General features: G+C 41.2%; 1 protein-coding gene and 2 long non-coding RNA genes across 5 annotated transcripts in view; 1 reads left to right on the forward strand and 2 right to left on the reverse strand.

The window, feature by feature from the left end:
* The window catches only part of pear1 (platelet endothelial aggregation receptor 1), a 45,785-nt gene that overhangs the window by 14,029 nt on the left and 5,162 nt on the right, over positions 1-26,594 (forward strand). Inside the window, exons 1-18 of one of the 2 annotated variants that reach the window (XM_046400907.1) lie at positions 6,638-7,092; positions 7,847-7,957; positions 8,303-8,404; positions 8,504-8,604; positions 12,036-12,128; positions 16,326-16,572; positions 18,770-18,872; positions 19,270-19,406; positions 20,072-20,284; positions 21,352-21,526; positions 21,709-21,829; positions 21,928-22,091; positions 22,844-22,946; positions 24,100-24,252; positions 24,375-24,506; positions 24,606-24,737; positions 25,421-25,543; positions 25,757-25,975. In XM_046400907.1, coding sequence (XP_046256863.1) covers positions 7,851-7,957; positions 8,303-8,404; positions 8,504-8,604; positions 12,036-12,128; positions 16,326-16,572; positions 18,770-18,872; positions 19,270-19,406; positions 20,072-20,284; positions 21,352-21,526; positions 21,709-21,829; positions 21,928-22,091; positions 22,844-22,946; positions 24,100-24,252; positions 24,375-24,506; positions 24,606-24,737; positions 25,421-25,543; positions 25,757-25,975 — 2,425 coding nt within the window. In that variant the 5' untranslated portion in view covers positions 6,638-7,092; positions 7,847-7,850. Of the gene's footprint in view, positions 1-6,637; positions 7,093-7,846; positions 7,958-8,302; positions 8,405-8,503; positions 8,605-12,035; positions 12,129-16,325; positions 16,573-18,769; positions 18,873-19,269; positions 19,407-20,071; positions 20,285-21,351; positions 21,527-21,708; positions 21,830-21,927; positions 22,092-22,843; positions 22,947-24,099; positions 24,253-24,374; positions 24,507-24,605; positions 24,738-25,420; positions 25,544-25,756; positions 25,976-26,594 lie in introns of those variants that run through there. The other variant, XM_046400906.1, reaches the window with a different exon arrangement.
* Positions 15,701-21,437, reverse strand: LOC124065476. The gene is made up of 4 exons (XR_006844419.1): positions 21,077-21,437; positions 20,619-20,697; positions 16,319-16,518; positions 15,701-16,012 (listed from the first exon to the last, which is right to left on the reverse strand). It is a non-coding gene; the product is annotated as an uncharacterized LOC124065476 (long non-coding RNA).
* On the reverse strand, positions 22,538-25,761 carry LOC124065475. 2 transcript variants are annotated; one of them, XR_006844418.1, is made up of 3 exons: positions 25,600-25,761; positions 25,407-25,505; positions 22,538-23,005 (listed from the first exon to the last, which is right to left on the reverse strand). It is a non-coding gene; the product is annotated as an uncharacterized LOC124065475 (long non-coding RNA). The 2 variants fall into 2 exon arrangements; XR_006844417.1 differs by having other exon boundaries at positions 25,596-25,761.

The following is a 26,594-nucleotide window of genomic DNA, read 5'->3' on the forward strand; positions in this document are numbered from 1 at the left end:
TAAATGAGCTTCTGCTCTCATGTTCACATGGTTAAAGGAGCAGCAGGTAAGAATTTTATTTTACTCATAATACCACATTTAATCTCGAGAGGTGATAACTGATTACTGACATCCTTCTCGCTCCTCTCCCTCATGTTTATCATGTGTTTTTGTTGTTCCTTTGTCAGCTGAGCTGGTGTAAATCACCTCATTACCTTGTCTTCAAATTGGCCTCTGTTGGTTCGGCCTCACTTCAGCCAATCGGCACTACTCACAGTCACTGGTCCCTCCTGGAACCTGAACTTGAATGAATGTAATGGGGGACCAGGAATGGGTGTGTGTGTGTGGGGGGGAGACACACGCTGTATCCTGTTTTTCTCAGGATCCCAGACCACAATGCCTGAAACTGCCAAATGAAAGCTGCCCTGACGTTGTCGTGGAGATGACATAGAGTTGATATGAGGTGATTTCATGAGTTTTTCCATTGCAGCTTCCCAAAATAACAGAGCCTCAAAATGAGTCAAACCTAGCTACAGATTGGCAGGCTTCACTGGGCATCTGTCATTGTATTTAAGAGCCTGTTGGTAAGGAGTCTTTTGTTGAAGACGTTCCAAATAATTTATTCCCATGTTATTACTGGAACGTCTGGCAAAACCGTGGGGCAGATCTGCTGACATAATTAAAAGATACTGTTGCGGAGTAAGGGCTCGGATTTAATTTTCTGAAAAGGGAGACAAAAGAAACAGACTTTTCGAAGTGCAAAGGTGTGCAGTGTTGCTTAGAGTTCGAAAGTTCAAGAATATTCCCATCACTTGCATCAATCTTGCAGACAGCAAATACTGCATAGCTCGCTCAGAGAACTTCAGACTCCCAAGATCTCTGCAAGGCCTCTCCCTCTCCCTCGCTTGCAGTTGCTCATCCTTTTGTCATGCAACTCCTCCGAGAATCGCCAACTGCATTTAAACTGCCGAGAGTTTTTCTCTCAAAGCCTTTTTCCTGCGTGGGGGTTCAGCTTTTGCGGCAGAACACCACCATTTACCGTATATGTTGCTGTCCTCACTGTAAACAGAGTGAAACATGTTGATGTAGGGTTTGTTTTTCACTAGATAAGGTTGATAATGTGGTAAAAACTGATGAAGTCGTGAAATACGCGGGTGTGTTTTGCTGCAGATTATTGTGGTATCACGTTACATTTTTGGGTGGGGCATGTAATTGTTTCTCCACGTCCCCAGTGTGTTGTTAAGGGTCTCTGCCTCCCACCCCTCCCTCCCCACCCTAAAACCACCTACCCACCCACCCACCCAACTTGAAGCACAGCAGAAGCAGCAGCTGGGGAGTGTGTGCCAGCCTAACTGCGGTCTCACAGCCAAACCCATGCACACCAAGACAAGGACTCAGATGCAAAGGATTATGGGTTTTATATTCAGTTTACAGTAACTCTGGTTTATTGTGAGGGTGGGATGGGGGAGGAGGGAGTGAGGAGGAGAGGGGACTGCGGTTGGTGTGTCACATGGACGTCTCTGGCTCATATGTTCCAGTTTCTGTCAGTTTCTGCCCTCGAGCAGTTTTATAGATTTGTTATTCCAAGAGCTGAACTGAGAATTCGCGATGCAAACCTTTGGCTGTAGTCTCCAGAGGACGGTGTTTTTTGATACCCGTGTTGATCACAATCAGAGGGTGATTGTTTAAATCTCCTCAAGGCTGTGATACACACCGCAACTTTATGGGCCAACTTTTAAGTGTAATGATGCACAACGATGCTTTAATCATGTGCAGTGTGACCATCTTGTTGCCAGGAAACATTTCAGTTGATTTTTCACCCTCTGGTCTCCCTTTCTTTGTCTGTTGTTGGACCTATTGACAGTTTAATCACAATTTTGCAGAGTGTGCTGGTTTCCCATTTATTTATTTATTTTTATATTCAGGCCTCTTACAGGGTCTGCAGTAAGCTACAGGCTGCTGTTGGCCAAGATTGTGTCTCAGGGAACTCAATTTGAAGAGATTTCACTTTGTACAGAGTTCACATTAGGTGAGTAGAGCACTCGGGAATAAAGCCTGATACAAGAGCGATGATTCTTCATTTCTGCTCTCTGTTCGTTTTAATGGAATTATAATCGTGTTAAACCGCTCCTCATCCCTGCCTTTGGGAACACTGGCCGATTAAATCACCCCCTAAAATTCAACTGATGGGTTGGGCAGGCTACATGTATTTTGAAGCTGTCCTCCACTGCTGTGATTAATTGCTTCATTAAAACTGTAACCAGTAATCCGACTGTATTCTGATTACAGTCATTTACTTATTAATTTTATTATTTTTTTATTTGCGCTGCTGTGACAAAGTTCAGGAAAATGATATCATGTCCAAAACACAGAACAACTGCTTTCATTTAAACGACCTTTAAAATTTCTTGATTTAATTTTAAAAGTATTCCCAGACGTAATCCTTAACTGTTTTTCATAACCTTTATAAGTTAATGCATCTTATTTTACATTGTTCAACAATATCCAGTTCCAGTTTTGTTTTCTATTAAAATAACCTCTCAACAGAAGACAAGTGTGCTGGTTTAACCTTGCAGCCATTATTGTTAAGTTAACCTGCTTTATTAGTGATCCTGACTTTTTATATTTTAAACTGTAGTGGGGATTTGATGCTGATATTGAAGTTATTTATTACCGGGATAACATTAAACAAATTAAGTGCAGTTTGATTCACATGTCTGAGATGCTCAGGAATGCTTTGCACCTGCAGAATCATGTACCATAAATCTGAAAACTGAAAGTCTGCAAGAAAAACCCTTACACGACTTCACCGTGTTGCATTTCTATACGAGTCTTGTTGACTTTGCGTCTGTGTTTCTTCAGGGTTTCTAAACCTTGCACAGGGTGAAGGCGTTTTAAGTTTTTAATGTTATTGATTCTGGAAGAACTCGCTGGAGTCTGCAACGGCAAGAGAAGTAGCTTTGAAAAACAGAGGAAAAAAAGAGCGTGGAAAATGGAGACATTTTCTGTCGTTTCTCTGACTGATTCTGACATCAGAGCACCTCAGCATGAAAATGAACTTGCTTTTGGCAGGACTGTCTCGCTACTCTCTCGCTGTCTCTCTTAACACCAGAGCCAATATGTTATTCCGTCTATTTTATTTTTCTCTTTTCTCTGTGACTTTCCCTTCCAGCAAGTGACTAACATTTTCTACCTCAATTAGCGTCGCAAGTACAAAGAAATAAACAGAGAGACAGAAATTTGAGGTTAGATGGAAAGGAAACACGGAAACTGTCTGATTAGTGCCATGTGCTTTGCTTAAACTTTCAAAAGAATTAGAGAAATCTTTGTTTTCATGCAATTTGTTATTAGTTGTAATCCTACTCAAGAAGATAAAATAAAGTAAGTAAATAAATAATGTTAACATCGTCTAATCAGCTTCCATTCAGTGTGAAACTGTGCTTGTTTATAAATAAATGCTGCTGAGACTCATCGTTCACAATATGCTATTTTTTGGTAACCCTTGTTTTAGTATTTTGTGGTGCAATCCTTCAAACCTCTGCTTTTGACGACTGTAGAAGCACCACAGGACTGCATTTTTCCCCTTTGAAGATGATAAATGATAAATACTTTGGTTATAACTACTGACACTTGTCCACTAATGCACACACACACACACACACACACACACACCTACGGGCCTTTCAGCCTGTTTGAGCAAAACATGACAAACAAATGCAGTTCCTCGAACAGCCACTTGAGTCTGGCTCCAAAACTTTACCGCCTGACTGGGCCTTGACAGCTAATTTCCACGTTCATGACTACTGCACAAGAGTGAATTTCTATATAGCTCGCTTCTTTAAATTGTACCAAGGCTCAAAGTTAGGCATTACTAAGGGAGTGAGCACTCTTCAGAGGTGAAGCCTCTGTCGCGACGGTTTAACTAATGTGAACATGCCGTCCGATGGGAATACTCATCTGTCAAGAAAATGGCTCTCTCGTATAAAATCGAATGAAAATCATTTTTCAGTTGTGAGCACTTGATTGAAACTGAATGTGGTAATAACATGGGTACGAGTGTCTGGTGAGATTAATATAAAACCAGTGCATGTGTTTTCATTTGGGCTTTTGTTTTCACTGAAGCCCCTGTGTGCTTCTGGTAAGAGCATTGAGGGGCCCTCAAACAGCTCACAGCATTCCTGGTGTGGGCCGCCGCTTGGGGCTCTGACAGTACGAGCCATGAGAAGCTCAGTGAATTAGCAAAATGTCCTCAGATGCTAAAAATAGTTTGTCTCTGAACTCGTTTCAGCGTATGGGATTCATTTGATGTGTGTGCAGTGTCTCATGAAAACACATGATCAGTCCTTGAAAGAGTTACAAACCGTGCAGTGGGTGTCGGATTGTGTACGTGCATGCATGCGGATGTTATGGGTGTGTGTGTACATGCACGTACATGTATGCTTGTGTGTGCGTGTGGTATTTTGCCTATTTTCTATTGGTTTATAGAGCCACATGAAAGTTTCGTTGTGCTTGATGCGATTGTCTGCTTTTTTTCATTACAAACGAGACCAAAATATGTTGGAGGAACTTCTACTATTGTGGTTTTTCACAGATCTTGGTCCAGACTTTACCTCTTTGACTAGTGGATGTGAACTGTGGAGGTGTGCATACATTACTGCCACTTTAGCTTTTAGCTATACGCATCAAAACCGAATGGAAAAACTGCTGCAATGCATCATGGTGCTTGCGCTTTTCTGCTGCTTGTCCAAGTGAAAAGGTTCAGAGCTGCAGTCTGGAAAAAGCTCAAAGGAAATAATGATAGCTTAGGGTTGAATGTAACAGAGTAGAAGGCTATTACGTGAAAAGGGGGAAAGGGGAAGAATCAATCGGTCCACAGTTGTGCTGCAGTATCACAAAAAACTCAGTTTTTAGTACCTGCCCTCCTTCATTCTACTAAAAAAAGCTGGGTAGCCTCCTTGAATCCAGCATCCAGACGATGATACAACCACCTGGAGCTCCAGACATCTACCTGGCCCTCCCCCCCTACTGTAGGTAACCCAAACATGCAATGCAAACAGCGGCTGAGCTCGACTTCAAAACAACTCCGTCTGCACTCATTAAGCTCTCTTTCTCAGCGTTTAAGAATTCCCGTGCGGTTTGAAGCTTTTCTCTAATGAAGCACAATTAAAATGAAAAGAAGGTAATGAAAAATATTTACCCCCAGTCCAATGAAGTGGCTGGTGAAGTTGATGACTGCTCTTAATAAAAGCCATATGCCTGTTCTCATAAAATTCTGTTTTTGTGGCAGTGATTTCTTTGGCGCTAGCATTTGTGCCAGCAAGTGAATTAACTCCTGACGGTGGGTAGGATAGTAGTGAAAGGCAGTTTATCAGAAGCACAAGATCTGTGCACTCGTGCTGATTTACGCCACAGTCCTCACCATGCCAAATCCCCAGCAGTGATAACCAGCAACTGGACAGACTTAATGTAGATGTAAATCTGTTAAATGAGCTTCTGATTGATAGCAGAGGTGTTTATGGTGGACCACTTCCGCAAACACATCAACTAATCCTTATTCTTATTTTTTTTTCTTTTGCAAAGAAGCGGAGAGAACATGTTTTGTAAGCCTATATGAAGGGCTCTGAATTGAACCGTCAATCTTGTACTATTCGCCAAGCCACAGGAACATATTTTTCTCATCTCAGGAAATTTCCCAAAAGTTCCTGAGCACAGTGACTTGAAATACAAATATGTGCATGAAAAGTGAGAGGAATGGGTTTCTGTACCACAAGGAGATGGCATGAGGAAGAATAGGATAGTTTGACAGTGAAATGATGCGAAGGAAATCACAGCCACAAGCCAGGGTCAAATCTCTTAATCATTTGAAACACACTCAGTTCTGAGTCTATTAAATAGCCTTTATCAAAGTTGTACCACATTTGTTACTAAAGTTGTATTCATCCAAGCCTAATTCTTACTAAATCTTTCATATGACAGCAGGCAGGTGAAAGTGGTCATTCAAATCACAAAAGGCAGAAGCTTCACTGGCGACTGCATGCAACAAATTCCAAAGCCAAATCATTTCTACGTGCATGGCAAAATTTTTTTATGTCTCTGAAAATGTAAACGTGTATTGAAAGCGAATCGAATACATTTGACAGGCAGTAGATTGACAGTGGAGTGACAGCTGGGGGGTTAGAGTTTATCTTACTCACCATTTATCAAAATCTTTTCATAACTGTGAATAAAGTTATTGTTACCTACACTCAAAAACATATATAATCCCGTCAGACTCAGCTGTTTTGTTTTGAGATAATTAAAACATATCAGTATGCTAACATGCCAAACTAAGATGGTAATTTAAACACATTGAACACAAGGCTACCTGCTAAACATCAGCATGCTAGTGTTGTAATTGTGAGCATTTAGCTTGTTGATGTTAGCATTTAGCTCAGAACGTTTGCTGAGCCATCATAGAGCCTTACAGAGCTGCGAGCATAGCTGTAGACTGTTGATTTAGCTTGAAGGTTATCTTACTTGAACAAAATCCTACACCAGTTCTTAAGTTAATATTTTGGGAAAGTTTTAGTTGCCTAAACCTAACTCTAAACTCAAGAAACGTTCATGTTTTTAACAGTAATTTGATCTTCTTCTGAGATCTGAGTTGTTGTTTTTTTTTTTATGAACAGTTTGACCAAAGACGGTAATCTTGATTCATGGCTGCAATGTCACTGTCCCAACATATCAGAAATCTCCCTAAGGCCATGTGGAGATGACATGAGAAGCTGCGGTCCCGTAATTCTGTCAGAGGGGACTTGGTGAGAAAACAGAGGGGAAGAGGCCTGACCAATCTTATGTCAACATGACGTTCCCCTTCTGTAGAAATGCCGTAACATTCCCATGATGCTTTTACCAGAGCACTCACACGAATGGCCTGCTGAACTTCTGTTCAGTTCGATGGGATATTTTTAAGGGGAAAAATTCGCCTGCCTTTTGCTCCCTGAGAGCCCAACAAGGTCCCCTTGCTGAGGCGTTCTCCAGGGCCGATGCGTTGATCGGATCCAGATGCTGCTGGAGTGTGGAAGGGGACAGCAGAGGAGCGTGGAGGCTTCGCTGCAGCTTTGATTGATAGGGGTCAGGATGAAGTTGGGAGTCACATTTCTTGACTCTGATCCGTTTTCTCTCTCGTTTTCTTTCTCTACCCCATCTATCCTCTCTGCTGCCAGGTTGTCTCCTGATGCCTGTTTTATGAACCCTGTTGAGACGGCGTGGTGCTCGGCGGGGAGCAGACAGCGTTGTGCTTCAAGTCTGGCTCCTCGCCTCACCTCCGCTGAGCGTTTAATGAACTCTTTTACAGTCAGAGGCTGAATTTTAACCGCAATTTATGGGCACGGAGAACCAGTTTTCAATGAATCTTTCTATCTGCCAGGCTGTGAAATGTTAATTATAGTAAATGAAAAACAAAAACAATTTATGTAAATTTCTAGTGGAGAGCAGAATGGAACTTATTTTTGTATATTTTCCATCTGTTCGTTTGTCTCACAGAGACTACACAGTTATTGTTGTTGCTCAAATTTTTTCACTCAGTAAAAACTTTTACTTTTGTTTATTTTGATTTGTATGTATGTTTTCCAAGATTTTTTTCATATTACATACAAGGCGGACAAAATACTGTTCCCAAGACAATGAAATCCAGCATGGCCTCAATGAAGCAAGATTTACGTATTCATTGCAGGTCCGGATTGCTTTGCATTTTATGAATGTTGGATTTATTGTGTCTGCTCTCTGTATTTTTTCTCAAAAATGTTTTGATCAAACACTGTCCTAGCTGAAATGTTTGGGTTTTTAAATCCCTCTGTAAATGTCTGTCCCTTTTTTTCCCCTTCAGGACCATGCCGACTCTGCAGAGCTCCGCCATCCTGCTGCTTTTTAGCATCCTGGTTGGTCTGAGCTACTCTCTGAACCCAAGAGACCCCAATGTGTGCAGCCTGTGGGAGAGGTGAGGCTTTATTAAATTAAATATCGCTGTGGTTGTATTCAGCTAAGCATTTTCTCATACAGTGCTGCATATTGCTGAAAGTTTACTTTATGGTCAAGACGTTCAGTCATCACACAAATGAAAAGGTACACTAAAAAAAAATAAAATCATTCTTTTATTTATCACTAAAATTGGTTTGCAGAATAGAAATTGATAACTTGGTACCTGCCTGTCAGGCTAATCTATAACATGCATCAAAATCTAATTGAAAACCGTGAAAACCTGTTCTATTCTATTTCAGAGCTGGATACTGTTTCTGTTTCTTCTGTTCGGTTTCCAATATGTTTGTGTTGTTCTGCCTTTCAGCTTCACCACCTCAGTGAAAGAGTCCTACTCGCATCCTTACGACCATGTGATAGAGGAGCCCTGCTCAGACCCTCGGACCTCCTACAGATGCACGCGCCACAGGTAGCGGCAGTGTGCGATGACTAATTTCCTGTTGGACTGACTTCCTGTTCCTGCCAGTGGTGGGTCAAAGCATCCTGTCTGACCGTGTTATTCTTTCAGGATCACCTACAAGACAGCCTACAGGCAGGCGGTGAAGACCGACTACCGCAAGAGGTACCAGTGCTGTCCAGGCTATTATGAGAGCGGAGACAAATGTGTCCGTAAGTAATTCTGGAAACTTTTAAACAATCCACTCGCCTGTGTACATTTTTGTTGCTGAGACAGACAGTAGGAAAGCCAAAAATGAAACAGTGGAGGAGAAGAAGAAAAGTTTCTGAAAGATTCAGCCCTCAGCCTACAGGGTCCTGCACCACAATAAACCCTGAAGCAGTGGTCCACCAGTCCCCACCGGCTTTCATTGCCCACTGTTGAGTGTTCCCCTAAAATGTCGATCTTATAACATCAGGAGAAACCCATATTGTCTCTTTGTCAGGTATCAAACAGTCTCAGGCATGTGTCATTGCATAAACAGTCAGGGTTGCGGCCAAGATTTTACAAAAACTGAGACTGTGAGTCAAAGTCCTAAGATTCAGAGGATTTCCACCAGCCATCAAAAAGTTCAAGAGCTCCAAATTAAAAAAGCTATTGAGATCACTTATGAGAATGAAGAGTGATGTGGTATGTATCTCTTTCTTATGGCTACGATTTCTTTCTTACCATTATGCACGTTAACATACTGTATACGTGCATAATCGGGATTCTAAAAAATACTGGAATCAGCCTCTAAAAAGTCCACAGAGAGCAGAAAAAATACTGAGGACACGACCTCAGTGTCCTCATTGACAGCCACGGCTCCAGTCCCACCAAAGGGTGTGCCTGTAAACCCCATGGTCAGTACAAGCCTGTGAGCCAGACTTCAGACACTATCAGCAGAACACTGCAAACTGACACAATTGAACAACACATGAAAATTATGTAGATAAATTTATTTTTGCTAGACCTCATTCTGTTTGAGTTTTGGATAGTCACAAACATAATTTAAAAGCGAGTCTTTATCAGTATTGCAAGATTTACATTTACGAGATTAGCGGTATTCTGGTCCCATGTGAACCAGGAAAACACTGTTCTTTGCTAGGACGTGTGAATTAATATATTTGTAGCTTTTATGTTGAGAGCCAGTGTTGTCCAGTGGAGCCACAGGTGCACAGGTGAAGGCTAAACAAAACGATGCTGGCAGAATACTACTAGCAGTAAACCAACATAACACCAAACTGGCTGCTGAAGTCGTGGTTTGCAAGTGAAATGGTGTCAAATTCTCATTACTGACAGTAAGTCCCTTTTTTTCCATGCAACGTGCATAGTCAATATGAGTAGCACATGACAGTGGAATTACCACAATTATGGGTTCCACTGTTACCACTGGGGCTTCTCATACTGAAAAGTATGTACTGGCTGTACTAGCTGGAGTTTCAAACTAAACACAACTAAACCTTGTGTTGCTGACGCCGTGAACACATTTTCATAACTTTATTATTTTCATACTACTTACTGGATCTCATATCATTTCAGCAGCTGTTCATCCCTGAAGCTGAATCTGTTGGTGATGAATTCGGAGGTGTGGCGCCGCGGTCTGAACAACTCGGGGCCAATGTGCCGCCCTCCTTTTTTTAAATTCTGCTTTAATTCAGCCTCCCAGTAAATATCAGACTGTCCAAAACTAGAGAGACTTTTAGATGTCGTAACGTGACAGGTCTAATTATATTTCACTCAATCCATCAGTTTTTTGTGTTGTATTTTAGGTGTTCTGATGTGATATTTATTCAGTTGTGGTTTTGGTATGTTGACAGAATTTTGGATTTTATTGTTTGTTCTTTGGATTTGGCGCGTTTTGTAGCTCCATAAATAAATCAAAATAAATAAAAATCAACCGTGTTTAAAGGGGAAAACATTCCTACACATGGGCTTGATTTGAGACTCAGTTCCCATCATATCGCCCTAACAAACTGAGCTTTTTATGTGACTTGAAGTAATCATAAACCTAATATCATTCCTAATCTTTCCTAATGTTTGTGTTAAGTACTTTTTATGGGTGCAGTAGTTGAAATAAAGTTGAGTTCAGTGTTGTCAGTGTTGTCTGAAGATGCCAGCCTGATGTAGCTGTCAGCTGTTTGCTGGCATACAGTCAGCAGTGACACGTATGAATAAAGTGAAACCACACGTGGCCTCACGTGGGTTGGGACAATTTTACCGTAGCTTCACAAAGCTTCCCATACATCTCAGAAACGCGTAACGGTAATAACAAGGCTTCTGTGCTTTGTGCTTGAAAAACTGACATTTTGGGGATAAATGTTTGCCATTCAGTGGAGATAACATGCATTTTTGGTTTCTTGTTGTCGAGCCACCTTTCACAGCAGACTGATGAGACACTGACCCCCTCGTGTGTTTATTTACACGTTTGTGTAAGGAACACAAAAGCCCACTGATCGCTGTTTTCAGTTTTGTAATTGAAATATCTCTCCATTCAACATGTCATCTGTGTCTCCTCCTAAACCCACTTTATGTACAATGTTTTTTTTTTATTTTTAAATAGGTATAATTAGATATAATTATACTTACCTCCCCATTTGATGACGAGTTAGCCTTTTCGTGGATCCCCAAATCTCTCGCCTTCAGTATTCATACACTTTCAACAAGAGAGGAAAATAATGAGTGAGAATTATTGTTTATTGTGTTTGGATGGAAAGAAAAATAGCGTGTGTGTGTGTGTGTGTGTGTACAGCATGTGGTTCTCAGTGGTGTGTGGTTAGAAAGCACTTGTCTGGGGTAACAAAGAATTGAAGAGTTCTCTGGTAGAATTATTGGTCTTCAGTCATAAATGCAAGTTTGAATTAACGTAATTAATGGCAGAACCGTTTATGATGCTGGCGAGCACACGACTCTCCAAGAGGAAGCTCCTTGACAGCATGAATGGCATCTAACGCTGGCGCTTTCAGATGGCTGAGCCCAGCTGTTGGCTGGCAGCTCACATGCTGTTTATGATGGGTGGAATACATTTAGAGGGAAATAATACGGTTCAGTTTAACAGGCACATTGTCTTTATTAACAACAACTAAACATTTCTGTAGCACTCTTCTTAAATTTGAAAGAGCAAAAGTGGTGTCTGATACCAAGCCTATTAAGTGAGTTTTCTGTTGTCGTTTTATCTTGCAGAAAAGGACCTGTGGGTTTGCACAAGAAGTTAAGTCCAGGGGTCCTCATCAGATTTAAACTTGAACTTGATCATTTCAGACAGAGTGCTTACCTAACCAAGTCGTTTTAATGCCTTAACCCAACCAGAGTTTAATCATGGCATAGTCACATTGTAAAATGGATTTATTTTTCAAAACTGGACAGGTGTCAGATAAGAAAACGCCACTGTGTGATGTTCTAGAGGGGAACATGACTGGTGCTATTGATGGAGGGGTTCTTGAACTTACCTTACTGGGATGTTGGGATACATAGGACTCTAAAACATGGGGAATCACTGTCCTATACAATCTGTGCAACAGCTTCGGCTAACTGCCCACTTTGCTCTACTGCATACTGAATATTAGTTCAGTTGACTGTTCTACACAAAGCAGGGTCTGTTACAAAGTGTGTCTTTCATCAACAGCTCGCTGCACCAAGGAGTGCGTCCACGGTCGATGTGTTGCTCCGGATCGTTGCCAGTGTGAGGGAGGCTGGCGAGGCGACGACTGTTCCAGCGGTATGAATCAGGCTTTTTCCCTGCCGCTCACAGACATTTCCTCACTCTCTCTCTTATTTGGTTTTCCTCCAGTCACTTTCTCTATCTCTCGCTCTGCCAGCCGTCCACCTCTCTTCAGGTGCACACACACACAAATAAACTTCACGTACACAACAGGAAATGACAACTGGCCATTAGTCAAGTTGCTGGTCTTCACATAAAGCAGTCCATCACATGCTCAAGGCCTTTCCAGTGGAAGCAACAAGGGAGCATTACCGCATGCAACGCAGTGAGTCATCACTGTCAGTCTTAGTACAGAAACCAGTTTACTACACCAGAAGGACACTGAGCTGCACATCCACTGCTCACTCACAGTTACTTTTCAAAATTGATAATATCTCAGTTTTTGAGCAGCTTCTTTAAATAAAGTTGAGAAGTATTCAAAGGAATAAAACAAGTGGAATAAAAGTGAAATAGGAGCTCTAACAAACACACAAGAAAACTGCATGAGAGCAAGAAGTGTTGAGTAAAACACCGTATGATAAACTGCAAGTATCCATAGTCAATAAAAAAGAGTTAAGTGAGATATTAAACCATCTCCTTTTACCAGTTAGGACTTCTTTGACAAAAACAAAGTCAGCACAAATGGTTACATAATAGTTGCTTAAGGCACCAGCTCAAAACAGTGAGTCTAAACCTGTTTTTTCTCATATGAAATCTCCTCAATTTTGATCGTCCAAACAAAGTTGAGTGTGAAACCAGAACCACATTTCGTGGCACCGACGTTGTTTTCCACTACCTCCAGCCCGTTTCATCGCAGTCAGCTGGGTCAATAGTACACTCCTCCATTTTCCCCCTGTTCCTCTGCACAGAGAAGGAATTAGCTTTAACGGGTGGTGGTTGATGCCTTGACAGGGGGATGATGGGAAGGGGAAATGGAAAATGTTACCCCACTCTCTTTCTCTTGCATGGCTCACTTCTCTCCGTCTCTCCTTACACTCCCTCCCTCCCCTAAACCTCACTTATTTTTTTTCACTCATTCACTCTGCTCTCTTCTCTTCTTCCACTCCTCCTCCTCCTCCTCCTCTTCTATCCAGCTTTGGCCTCATTGTATCATGCTATAATGGAGTCCTTTTTGGCAGAATAAGTCCAATGCTTCCTGGATGCCTGTGTGTTGAGCTATCTAACTATGGGAAAGAGGAGAGGGGCCTGACTTTTTCATCATACTGAACACTTTTTAGGACTGTTTGCCCATGAATCTGGAGAATAGGAAAGGGGAGGGGCAAGTATACTCAATGTTCTTCACTTTATACATGAAATAAAGTGACAAAAAGAGAGGAGGGATGGAAGAGAATGAAACCCAGGAATGTGGCTCATTGGGAGCTAGAAAATGTCATGTTCGAGCATTTCATGATTTACATAAGCCCTTTTTTGGAGCACATTTTGATAAATGGGCCTGGAGACCTTGAATCAAAAATGAGCAATTGTTTAAATGTCCAGGAGATTATGTGGACTTTGGACACAAAGCAAAACCCAAACCAGCATTTGTACAATTCCCAGGAGAAAAGCAAGTATTTTCCTACTGTATCAGTGTGCATTCCTTACAAAGGAAACCAGTCAGCCCAATAATCCAGTTCAGTGTAGCTAAACATCCTTGCTAAAGAATCATTTCTGTGATTTGGTGTTATGGTTGTTCACTTTGTACAACTGAGGTATCTCAGCAACTTAGATAGCAAGTCATTTTTGAGACAGTAAACTGTCTAATTAAAGTATTTATATAATGTTGTACTTAATAGTTAATTTTGCATTAAGAATGTGGATCAGAGTCGAAACAGTAAGCATTTGTACTCTTGTTAAATGCATACATTATGTCTTTTTTGAGTTCACAACAAATCTTCTATTAATAAAAAAAATCTAACTGGGAGAAGGCCTCATTTGAGGTAAAGCCAGTAGCATAAAAGATGGTGTCATCAGCATAAAAACGAGTTAAAGTTAAAAGTTAAGTTAAAGTTAACAACATAGACCTTCACTAAATGGAGCAGGGGCTTTCTTTGAGATTTGATCTGTACACAAACTAGGGACTTTTCATTAAGTTTAATTTAAAATCCTTTTGAATTTAGTTTCAAGTTTCAGTTTAACATAATATTAAATATTAAATGTTAATTCATAATTTTAACTAAATACTCTCCTGCTTTTGGTTTGTTTTCTATAAAGTCACTTTGTTCCTCAGAGGTCATGCTTTTTGAAATGCCATGGTTTGCACTTCTAGGCCTCTGCATTTTGTTGTGTTGTTGTGATACATAATCATGTTGTAGGTCACTGAACTATTATACACAGATGCAACTGTTTCAAAGGATAATTGGCCATAAGTGCTCCTTTGATGAGAAATTTCAAACATCTGGCAAAATTAAACTGATCTGGGTTGATCAGATTAATTCACCATTAGACAGATGTAAGCTAAGGTAGCAAAACTCGGCAACACTATTAGAGACAACCTTGTGCTTTGTATGTTTATATGCAGATAAACCAACAAATAGGTGGAGTTTTGAGTCAGTGGACAGCTTTAACTCTAGCAGCTGGATGCTCAGAGATTTCACCCATTCACTCATCTACTGTCTTGATGTGTCAGCCCTGCAGACCCTTCAGTAAATCTCCCCTGCTGTCCTGGGGAATGTCTGTGTAAACATAATCGCTGCTCCAGCTGAGTTTCTCATTACTCAGTGTGACACACTCTGACAGGACCCCTCTCTAATGCCCACACAGAAAACAAGTGAAGTTATGATTCATTCAAACAAAAGAGGCAGGGGTCTTGCACTAAGTTAGTGCAATAAACATTACAGTCCATGGCAGCACACTTTGCTCCAGGCCAAATTTGGCTTGGCTCGACCCTCTGTGTAATTACTGTCAAAGCGGTCCTTGTACTTTTCAAAGCTGTGACAGGGCATATGTTCAGTAAAGGTTTGGAGTGGGGGGTGACTAGGAACAGGGACTTGTAGGATGCGAAGCTCCGGCCCTGGCCCTGGCCCTGACCCTGAGTGTCTACTGCTTGCATAAATTCACAGGGGCCAGTGTGAAATTGTTGGAATTGTTGTTAGCTTGACAGAAGATAAGATAATGGACACCCATCCATGTGTTACGTCAGTGCCATTGGATACCACATTTTCTCTGTGATACCCAAAGTCCGAGACAGTCAAAATTATTGATGAGAAATTTGAAGAATGCACCCTTGACCAATCTGGGTTCTCATAACATGACCCAGTGGACTGAGATCTCTTCATCATGAATTGAAATCCAAACCTTGTGTGAATTCCCACTGCACGCTAACCCTCCTGGAGCCGGTCCTCAGGCTGCTGTAAAATTAACCATTTAAAACTCCTCTGTCCTGTGAGCTCCATGCAAATCTCCCTGCCAATTCCAAATTATTTGCTGGTAATATAACACTCCAGCGCTAAAGGGGGGATTTGGCTGTGGAAGCGTAGTAATGTGTGGAAGAGTTAGTACTTTGTCATCCATAAGTACTCCTCCCCTCTGGTTTCTGTCCTGTTATTCATCTCTGTGCTGCTGAATGCATTGAATTTAATCAGATTTGTTCCTGTTGGTTTTTCAGAACATCATATAGCATACAGCTGTGGTTTACAGGAGGAAAGTTGCATGAAGAGAAACAAAACTGACACAAAATGATCATTTTTGCACTGTATGCAAGTTACAGTAATCATGTGTAATCTTATTTTGCTTGGATGTTTTTATTTTATTTCCTGCACTGGAGAGTCAGTTTGACTCAGTGTTTAGAATAACAGGCGAATTAACTGGAAGCTGACTGGTTTGAATCGTTGGAAAATGTGGGCATCGAAAGTGAGACCCTTTTGGCGTGAATGTGTGTAGCTGTTAAACTGCAGGAGTGTAGGCTGTACAGAAGAAAAAAAAAACTCCGTATGAGTAAGTTTTAAACAGCGAATTCAAGTCGTAATGTTTGACTTTCATTGGGTCCATTTTTCCAGACTGTCTCCAGGAGATCTGATTATTATAATTGTCTTTTTCTTTTCAACCGAATAAAGTAAACATAATCAAAGCCATAAAACTGAGATTAAACAAAATGAGGACAAATTAGCACAAATAAACCAGAACAGTTTGTATAATATCTTGGCCACACAGCGCAGAGTGGATATGTATTTGTCATAATCATAATAATAAATGGCAGTTTGTCCTGTTACCTTTCAGCCTGCGATGACAATCACTGGGGGCCAGACTGCACTCAGCAGTGCAAATGTGAGAATAGAGCTCTCTGCAATCCTGTGAAGGGGACCTGTGAGTGTCTTCCAGGGTTCAGAGGACGATACTGTGAGGACTCCTGTCCAGCTCGCACCTTTGGGAAGGACTGTCTGCAGAGCTGCAAGTGTGGGACTGGAGGATCCTGCAATAAAACAACCGGCGAGTGCATATGTCGGGATGGATACACTGGGACTTTGTAAGTGCAATAAAAAAAATAAATAAAAAGATATTAAATAGGGTCTTTGCCTATGAGGAGATTCATTAAAAAATGCTTTGTTGATTTTGTAAATAGAGAAGTGACAGTAAAACTGACTGTAAAAGCCACAAACCAATAAGTAACGTTCACAGTTGGGTCATGCCAAATTTTAATTTTTTATTATTAATTAATGTATTATTTTTAAGTTAATACATTTCATCCTGACAGGAAAATGAATAAATGTACTATGTGTCATGGCAATTCATCCAGTACTTTTTTGTTAACCAACTGGTGATGCCAGAAAAGAAGTCGGATGATCATCAAAGGCCGTAGGCTTCATCCTCTGGAGACCATGAAAGTTTATACAAAATACCATGGTGATTCAGCCAATCCGAGTTGCTGAGATATTTAAGTCTGATCTGAAGCCAACAGACTAACTTTGCCATCCGCAGAGCCACTGGTGTAGTTGCAGTTAACACAATGTTCTCTTTGGTACGAGCCGTTTTTAGAGAATGCGCAGCTAATTATTTTACTGAGGAGACACTTGATACCCTCACTTCATTGCACACCACTTCATTACTTCACTTTACTTCATTATCTTTTCTCATGAGGTCTGTCAGGCACTCATCTGTCTGTTCCAAGTTATTTGTTTCCACAACTTAATTTTAAGATGGAAAAAAGACCATGTACTATAATCCATGAGTCATCTGTTACGCCCTGTTTTTAGATGCCCCTGAGGATGATTAAGCAATGAAAATTCTTCCCCACAAGATATTAGTGGACACTCTTGTATTGCCAGAGTGAAGGCACAACCACTTTGAGCTAAATAAAAAAGGGGGCTTGGCAAAACTGATTATGGGATAAATCTCCTTGATGAATTAAGTATATTTGAAGTCTGTCCATGTTATTACACCTCAAGGGCGTATTAAAAAATATAATATCCCAACAACAGGTAGTTTCAGCCAAGTAATGTGATTCGTTGAAGGCACGTTCCAGCCGTGCTGATGAATCCCACAGTGCTGTTGTAATGCCAAGTCTTACAGTAATCATGGAGCTACTGTTGGTGCTTTTCTTTCTCTCTCTTTTTTACTGTTTCTGCTACATTTCTTCTTAGTAGTGAGCAAGACTGTAATTTGGCTGTATGAACTGTTAAACTGTTAAATCTATCTGCATTCAACTGATCTGGTGTTCCAAAATTTCTGAACTTTTAAGATATGGAAGTGTTGACATCGGTGTTGTATTGAGTGGTTGAAGACGTGCTCAGATTGTGTTGCCAGGCTTCAGTCTTCTCTACCATCACTGTGATCTCCTTTTCCAAAATAGTATATTGTTCACCATAAAAATGTAGTTAAATTCAAGTACAAATCTAACAATATCTTTATAAATGACACCCCTTCATTCAAAATCTTACTAAATATATGCAAAGCAGTGTTTTGCTAAAGAACTATTTAGGAAAAACAGAAATGATTATGGCCCACTGTGTGTGTGCAGTGTGTTGCAGAGACCTTGTCCTCTGCCTGTGTTTTCTTATTTTCTTGTTATTTTGCAGTGTTCAGGACGTCACCAATTCTGGAGACAGATTATCAGTTGTTGAGTCTCATTCCCAGGTCACCAAATATTGATTTGTTTGGGTTGGTGGCCAGTTGATGCCCAGGGAATGAAGCTCTTTCTCTGACATCAATTACTGGTGTTATTAATTGCAACCAACATATCATGCATATGGCTTTAAATAAAAGTACAAAGGTATACAGAAGATGCAACAAATTCTAATTACCAATTAAATATACTAATTCTTACACCGCTGGGTAGCTGGTCAGTGTTCCCCTGGGATGAATAAAATCTTATCTTAATATATAATGATACATCACAATTTATTGGTCACTTACTATACTTACTATATCTTTTACAATTAATCTGAATCTAATCTAATAAATGTAGTAGAATAGAAAAAGTGCAATACTTGTATCTGAATTATAATGGACTAGATGTATAAAGCAGCAGAAAAAAGAAATACTGATGCAGAAGTACCTCAGAATGAAAATGCAATATTTGAGCAAATGTACTTTAGAAAAACTGAAAACAGCCTGCTGGCCTTCAGTGTCAATGCTTGAGTCCTTGGGAATGTCCCAGGACACATGGAGTGTTTTTTTTTTACCGAAGTGGTCCATTAAGCATCCACTTCATCCTCTCCCCACAGCTGTGACAAGAAGTGTCCCAGAAAATGCCAGGCAAGATGCCCCTGCCAGAATGGTGGCATCTGTAAGGGCAAAGGGATCTGCGACTGCCCCCCTGGATGGACGGTACGATCTCCAGTTAAATCTGTAACTGTGTTTCTGGATTTTGAATTGGCTCACGTGTTACATTCCAGCTGGCTCCAAACTCTGGACAAGCTACGTCTTTTTCCTAACACTGACTTATCTCTAAGGACAGTCTAAGAGGCGACCTGTCATTTCTGGAAACATGCAAAAGGTCTTCCATGGACGTGAAACATTCATTGCTCTTTGTTTTTGGAAGGCATGAGAGGAGAAGTGATTGTGATCCCATCTGAGAGTAAACTAACTGATTATTTTCTGATTAACTGTGTCAGTTGTAAAGTTGCTGTGCTGGTGTGTCATTCCTGGTTTTGCAATGAAACATCTGTGTTCACTTTGCAATCCTTTCCGCCTCGTCATTGTTTTTTTCCTTGTTACTCTGTAGGGTGAAGTTTGCACAGAGCAATGTCCAGAGGGACGGTTTGGACCACACTGTGCTGAGGAGTGTGTCTGCCACAACGGGGGCAAATGCGACCCCAAAACCGGACAGTGCAAGTGTGCTAAAGGCTTCACTGGTAACAGGTGCATATGTACAAGTGTTTCATGTCATTTGTGCCAAGAGACAGATTCCTTCTCCATGACGAACGGTGAAGCAAAACACATAACTGTTGCCTAAAACCATTATTTAAAGCTCAGACTGGGGAAACCTTGTGGGGGGGGTCATATGTCCTTTAGCATCACAGACCTGATGGGTTGGTTGACACGAGCATGCTGTGTGCGGTTTACTGATGTCAGATCTCCTGATTTTCAGTCACAGAACTGTCAACTGTGGACTGGTTGCACAGTAGACTTCTTAACTTGACAGACGGAAAAACACATGTGGACTTAATAACAGTAATCAGAATTAGTATCATTGACACTGAACCAGCACACACAAGAGTAGGACCTCCCCTCATAATGCAGTCATTAATACACCTGTGTGTCTCCTGACATGTCAAAATGTCTGCTGTGCAACCAGTCTGTTGCAGCTTTTCTGTCAAATATAATTCATTATAACTGTTTAACAGAGACCAGAGACATACAAAAAACAGTCGTGGCCAACATCATAACTGGCTAACCACAATACAAAATGGAAGTTTAGACTGGGCTTGTGGTTCATGTGCAAATCAGCAACAGACTTGTGCTTTACTTTCCACTTGTCCAGCTCTTCTGTGCATCCCTACAACCTTCTGTGTTGCTGTCCTCAGGTGCAACGAGGAGTGTGCTGCAGGCACTTATGGTGAGGACTGTAAAGGTGTGTGTGACTGTGCTAATGGTGCACGCTGCTACAACATCGATGGAGGCTGCTTATGCGAGCCAGGTTTCAGGGGACCACACTGCAGGGACAGGATGTGTGCACCTGGCAAATATGGCATGCACTGTGAACGCACCTGTCTCTGCCAGGATAAACACACGCTCAGGTGAGTTATAACTCAAGCTTTTGTCACTGGAAGAAGAAGTGTTTGACCTCTTTTTCTGAGTGTGACTCTGTAGGAAGAAATAATCCAATTTTGGTTAAGCTAAACCTCAGTGAGCAGAGCCAAAGAGACACAATTTTGGGAAAGTTAGCTAGCTACTGGCTGCCGCATTTAGACCTTAGCTCATCCACTTGTTAGACACCAGTCCTGGCTGGTGAGCTCAGTTTTTTCAGATTTCTGCTGCTTTTTATTGAAGGTGGTTTACCCTAAATAGTTCACAAACTAAGTTCTCCATCAAGACTTTCTTCATAAGTATATTTTTTCATATAAATCTTACCCGTGTGAGCCTTGTCCAAGTATGTTTTCAAGTCCCTGACACCACATGCTGGAAGGCCTGATGAGCTTGTTGCTGCCACCTGTGACCATAAAAATGACTTGAAGTAATGGGTTGGCTGTACAGCAAACATTTGGACTTCAAAGCAGGAACAATGCAAGTGGACTTAATTAAAACACGTCAAAATGTCCGCTGTGCAATCAGTTCACTGTGTCTGGTTAACTCCTTAAAGTTTTTGGTGGCTTTCAACTGTCTGAAAGCCACCACTGTAAAATATTTAAGTGTGGTCAAAATTACTGCTGTCCTCCAAAATTGGTTTAATTCCTACTGAAGGTCAGCAGGCTAGCTAACTCAACGGGCTAATAAGTGGCTTAGGTTGAACCAAAGCACACGTTAGCTGATTGTTAGCTGTAAACTGGCAGCTCAGTCGCTTGTTAGTTAGCTCCTCTCCCAATTCTTACCTGTTTTCAAAAGCCTTTGCTTATCTGAGTAGTTTCATACATTCTGGCCACGCAAACACACAGTAAATCCACACAGGTGTTTTCATTTTAACTGGTTGGACCTCCTCTCAGGGCCAGCACACCTGACAAACACCTTTGGGTTTTAGCTAACTGGCTCAGATAAGATGTTTTCAGTGTAGAAGTGCTCAACATATGTATGGAGGAATCTCAACATTTGTGTTTTTGTAGCAGTTTCATCATATTTCTGTCTTTTTTTCTTCTTTTTTTTTGTCCAGCTGTCACCCGATGAAAGGAGAGTGCACATGCCAGCCCGGGTGGGCAGGACTGTTCTGTAATGAGACCTGCCCTCATGGTTTCTACGGTCATGGTTGCCTGGAGCCGTGTCTGTGTGTGAATGGAGGGGTGTGTGATAGTGCCACCGGCCAATGCCAATGTGTGCCCGGGTTCATGGTGAGCGCTGGAGTCAGTGGGTTAATAATAATAAATCAAGTTAATTCATTTTCCCTTTGACTTTCTGTGCTGGTACATGGTACCTCTTGAATGAGTGACCATTTTTTACCATATGTTCACCATATCTATTATGTGCTCTCCAGGTTTATGTTTTAACTTAATAATATTATTTATTATTACAGGGGATTCACTGTGAGAGTACATGTAAAAGTGGCACCTATGGCAAGAACTGCTCCCTGGAGTGCTCCTGTGACAACCATGTTGACTGCTCACCCACTGACGGGACTTGCTTCTGCAAAGAGGGTAAAGTCTTGGACAGTCAGTTCTTGATTTCTTCTTGATAGAATTGTGAATGTAAGACTGAACCAAGACTAGTGAAATAATCCTTGGTGTGCCTGCAGGCTGGAGAGGGTCTGACTGTTCCACCCCCTGCTCTGAGGGAACCTGGGGCCCAGGATGCAATGCCACCTGCCACTGTGCCAACGGGGCAAAGTGTAATGCTGCAGACGGATCCTGCACTTGCACAGCTGGATGGCGGGGGGCGCGCTGTGACCAACCCTGCCCGGTAAATGCCTGGATATGAGGCTTTATAGTTTGTTTATGAAGTGATAGAAAGTTTGTAGGTTGAGAATTGTAAACCAGTGTGAATTTCCATGACATGCCTGGGTTTTTTAATGCAGAAACTCCTTTAGTCAAAGAAAATTTTCTCTTTTGATAGCCACTAAACCCTGGGCACAAATGCACAATGCACAGGGAGTGGATTATACCCTGAGTTTGTTATATGAAACTCAATTTATCCTTTAGCTTGTGATCTTTTGAAAAAGAGTCACCTGTACACAGATGTAGGTAGACAGACAATAATCGGTATTATTTCATGAAACTTTAAGAGTTAAGAATTTTGGTCATAAAGACTTTTGTCACATAAATAGGGAGGTGAGATAAGATGTAACTTTATCAATCCTCTTATATGTTGGAAAAAAGTACAAATTAAGATGCAACGGTTTCATTAACAGATTCAGCTTTGATAAGACTAATACACAAATCATAAGGCTGATAATTATTTAAAACATGTCAGTTGTGATTGGAGTGTCTGTTGAAATGTTGTCCAGCTTTTCATCCCTTACCTCGCCCTCTGTACGCTTTAATCCATGTTTTTGGCATGTGCCCCTCTTGTCTTTGCCACGCCAGCCCACCAGGCTGCCTATGAAACAACACTCTGCCAGTGTAGTATTTTGTCTGACTCTGACTGAGCTGGCCGAGCGTTGAAGAGATTCCCCGGATAATTCTTTGTCCGTTGGCATTTGTTCACATGTGCAGATGGGCACGTTTGGGCCAGGCTGTCTGAAGAGGTGTGATTGTGTTCATGCCGATGGGTGCCAAGCTACCACCGGGGAGTGCCACTGTCTGCCAGGTTGGTGGGGTAAGTGATGACGTCCTCCTGGTGTCGCTGCCAGCTTGGCTCTGGTGCCACAGATAAATCTGGTCCAACAGAACTAAAGTGAGCCTGAGGTTTAAAAGCACTCTCTCTCCCTTTGATTCTGATTGGACTGTTGACCACCACTAACTGCATGCATTTGCTCGTTAACTTCAAATCACCCACACTTTACCTTACTGACAACCTTTATTCTTATTATTAACCACTGACCCGTTAAATTGTATAATTCCTGTATTTATTGTCAATTATTTTTCTATTTCATTTGCTGTTCTTTTATCTTAAATCTTCAGCCTTCTACAGCTATTGTTCACCAATTGTCTATTTATATTTTGTTTATTGCCTTCTATTTGTATACAATTTGTTGGTTTTGTTTTTAAATGATTGTTAAGCACTTTGGACGGATGTTTTTTGAAAGGTGCTATATATTATATTATATTATATTATATTGGTTATCTATCACAGAGTTTGTTTGTTTGTTTGTTTATTTATTTTTGTTTTTTTATATTAATATTGTTGTCACATTCATTATTGGAGGAACTACAAAGCAATACTGGAATTTAAAAATACAATCCTACTTCCTTGCATGAAAGTAGTCGTACAGAAAAAAAAAATCTGAATGCTGTATTATTATCTATTGGATTATTATTGCTAACACATTACAATACATCATGTTTAAAGATCATTTTATTGTAGGTGTTTATCAAGGTGGAGCCAATTTCATTTTGTTTATATACTGCTGGGTGTTTTAATTAATTAATAACAAAGCATCATATTTTATAAAATGATCAGTTTTCTATGTTAAAGTAACCATTAACTCAAACTGTTAATGGATTAAAACATGTCAAACCACTCAGTTTTACACATTATATCTGTTTATTTTTTGCTGAAGTAAATTTATTATTTAGTTTTTTTTGTTTATAAATTCTAAATTTCAGGACTTGGGCGGAGTGTGGGTAAATAGAGTTGATCTCCGCTGTAGTATTGTTAATTTTACTTGAGTTAAGGATGTGATCACACTGAGTGATCTTGAATGTCTCTTGGGATCAATAAGGTATCTATCTATCTATCTATCTAGCTGTCTATCTATCACTGTTGGCCTGCACTGTTTGTTCATCCACCCTCCGTTTTCCCTGCAAAGGTTCCCGTTGTAGCGAGCCGTGTTCAGAGGGCCTGTGGGGGCGCCACTGCAACCAGACCTGTTTCAAGCATTGCCCCAACAGTGACACGTGCCTGAGGGAAACTGGAGCGTGCGTGTGTCGTCCAGGCTACTGGGGAGTCACCTGTCAGAACAGTGAGTGCTGTTGTCAGCCCGCTGACATGCAGCAAACGTCTGATGAGATCAAAACCAGATGTGCACTGGATTTACTGCGCAACATCTGCCTTGGCTCACACTTTTATCTCTTCGTCTGCCAGAATGCAGAGCTGGCATGTATGGCGACCAGTGCAGCATGTCCTGCCCATCCTGTGGCCAGTCGTACCGCTGCCACCATGTAACAGGAGAGTGTGATTGCCTGCCGGGATACACCGGAGCCAACTGTGATCAAGGTTGGCATTGACATCAGTAATCAAATCATCCAAACTCATATACGCAAGGTATAAATATTACAGACAGTAATGTTGCATATGATGCTGTGTGTTTTACAGTTTGTCCAGCTGGCTACTATGGCAAACTGTGCTCTGAAGTGTGTATCAACTGTGCCAACAACTCCACATGCGACCACCGGGACGGTCACTGTGAATGCTTGCCTGGCTGGACTGCAACTGACTGCTCCATACGTGAGTGCAACATCATGTAGCAACTGTAAAAGTGCTTTTTCAGGAGGATAGGTTCCATTGGCTAACAGGAAGTATGACCGATGAGAGAGGAGTACAGCTGATTGTTGTTGTTGCTTCCATCAGAACGTAGCATCTGAGTGGGTCTTTTAGTTATTATCTTACTGGTGTTATGAGTGCAACAGCTCCAGTTATCAACCAACGTGTCTTGCATGCTCTCTTAAGTGTTTACATCATCAGTTCATTTGCTGATTATTTTTCTTAGTTCATCTACAAAATGTCAGAAAATAGTGAATATTTCCATTTGTAATTTCCTACAGTGCTTTAAGAGCTTTATTTAAATTTCCTTTTTTTTTGTTTGACCAACAATGTAAACCCCAAACATATTCAGGTTACTATCCTATATGACAAAGTAAGGCAACAAATCTTCACTTTGGAGAAAGTGAAGTCAAAGAGTGTTTGATATTTTTGCTTGAAAAGAAGACTGGAAAAATTAATTGATTTACTAAGATTGTTGCAGCTTAATGTTCTGTTGATGGACTAATCGCAGCTGTGCGGTCTAGTGTTTCTCCAAAACTTACATCAGAGTTCATTTCGACAGATAAATGGAACATTATTGTCTTTACACCACGGTTAAACACTGTTCACATGTGTCTGATATGTGATGTGTACCTTGTGTTTTCCAGCCTGTAGTCCAGGACGGTTCGGAGCCTTCTGTTCTCAGACTTGCTCCTGTCCAGCTGGCCACATCTGTGATCGATTTACTGGAGACTGTGTGTGTGAAAGTGGAGGAGATGACTGTAAACAAGGTATTGATACACACAGGTTTTCCCCTAAATATTGGATCAAATACATTGTTACCTACTGTCACTGAAGTTTGTCTTTTCCTTAAGAAGTTTTGATTAGAAAACTTCCATTTATAAATTCTGTGGCTTCTGCAGCTGTCTTTGTCCCATCTCAAAGTTAATGAAATCTGCCTCAGCTGTTGTACTTGAGTTCTCTTCCCTCCTCCTGTTTGGCAGACTCGTCTGAGCAGTCAGGGAGCGTTATGGTTCCTCTTCCTCCTGGTGAGAGGGAGTCCTGGGGAGCCATCGGTGGCATCGTCGTGCTCGTCATCCTGGTGGTGTTGCTGCTGGCCCTGCTGCTGCTCTACCGCCGCAGGCAGAAAGACAAACAGAACAACACGCCGAGCGTCTCCTTCTCCACCAGCCGCACTGTCAACTCTGAATACGCTGTTCCAGGTGCAGCACAGTAGTCAGATCTTTGCAGTAATACAGCCGATCATGATCATGTGCAGATGGTTACACGGGCACAACACAAGAGCCACAAACTTTGAGCAACAATCCACTTAGTCTTCCTGCTAAAGTCTCCTTCTTATCTAACTTGCCATCATGAACACTTTTCCTGTGCTTTAGCCAACAGTCACAAGCAAAAAGTGCACTGCTGTTCTCAGTTTGCTCATTAGAGAGCCAATTAGCTGCTCAGCTGCAGCACATTAAGTCGCAGTCATGTCAGTTATGACTGGACAGTTGTGATGGGACTGGAAACCTACTTTCAGGTGTCACCCCAGCTGGTGAGATTCTTAGTCTTTAATACCACTGATAGAAACATCAAGTTTTATTTCTACTTCAGGCCTCGGCCTGCCAGCTGCTGAACTTTTTTCTTCCTGTTAACACTATCAAGCGGGGTGTTGACGTTATTTGGGATGGCACGGTCTTAAGACTGCAACATTATCAAGTCTAAATATTCTCATGTTTTGTGAGGCACGTTGCCTTTAATTCCGCCTGATATATTTGGTAAACTTCACAACTAGATAAAAAAAGAAGCTTGGATTTAGATTTTTCCTCGTCTGCATGTGTT

This window comes from Scatophagus argus, chromosome 9 (genome assembly GCF_020382885.2).
Source record: "Scatophagus argus isolate fScaArg1 chromosome 9, fScaArg1.pri, whole genome shotgun sequence".
Lineage (NCBI taxonomy): Eukaryota > Metazoa > Chordata > Actinopteri > Scatophagidae > Scatophagus > Scatophagus argus.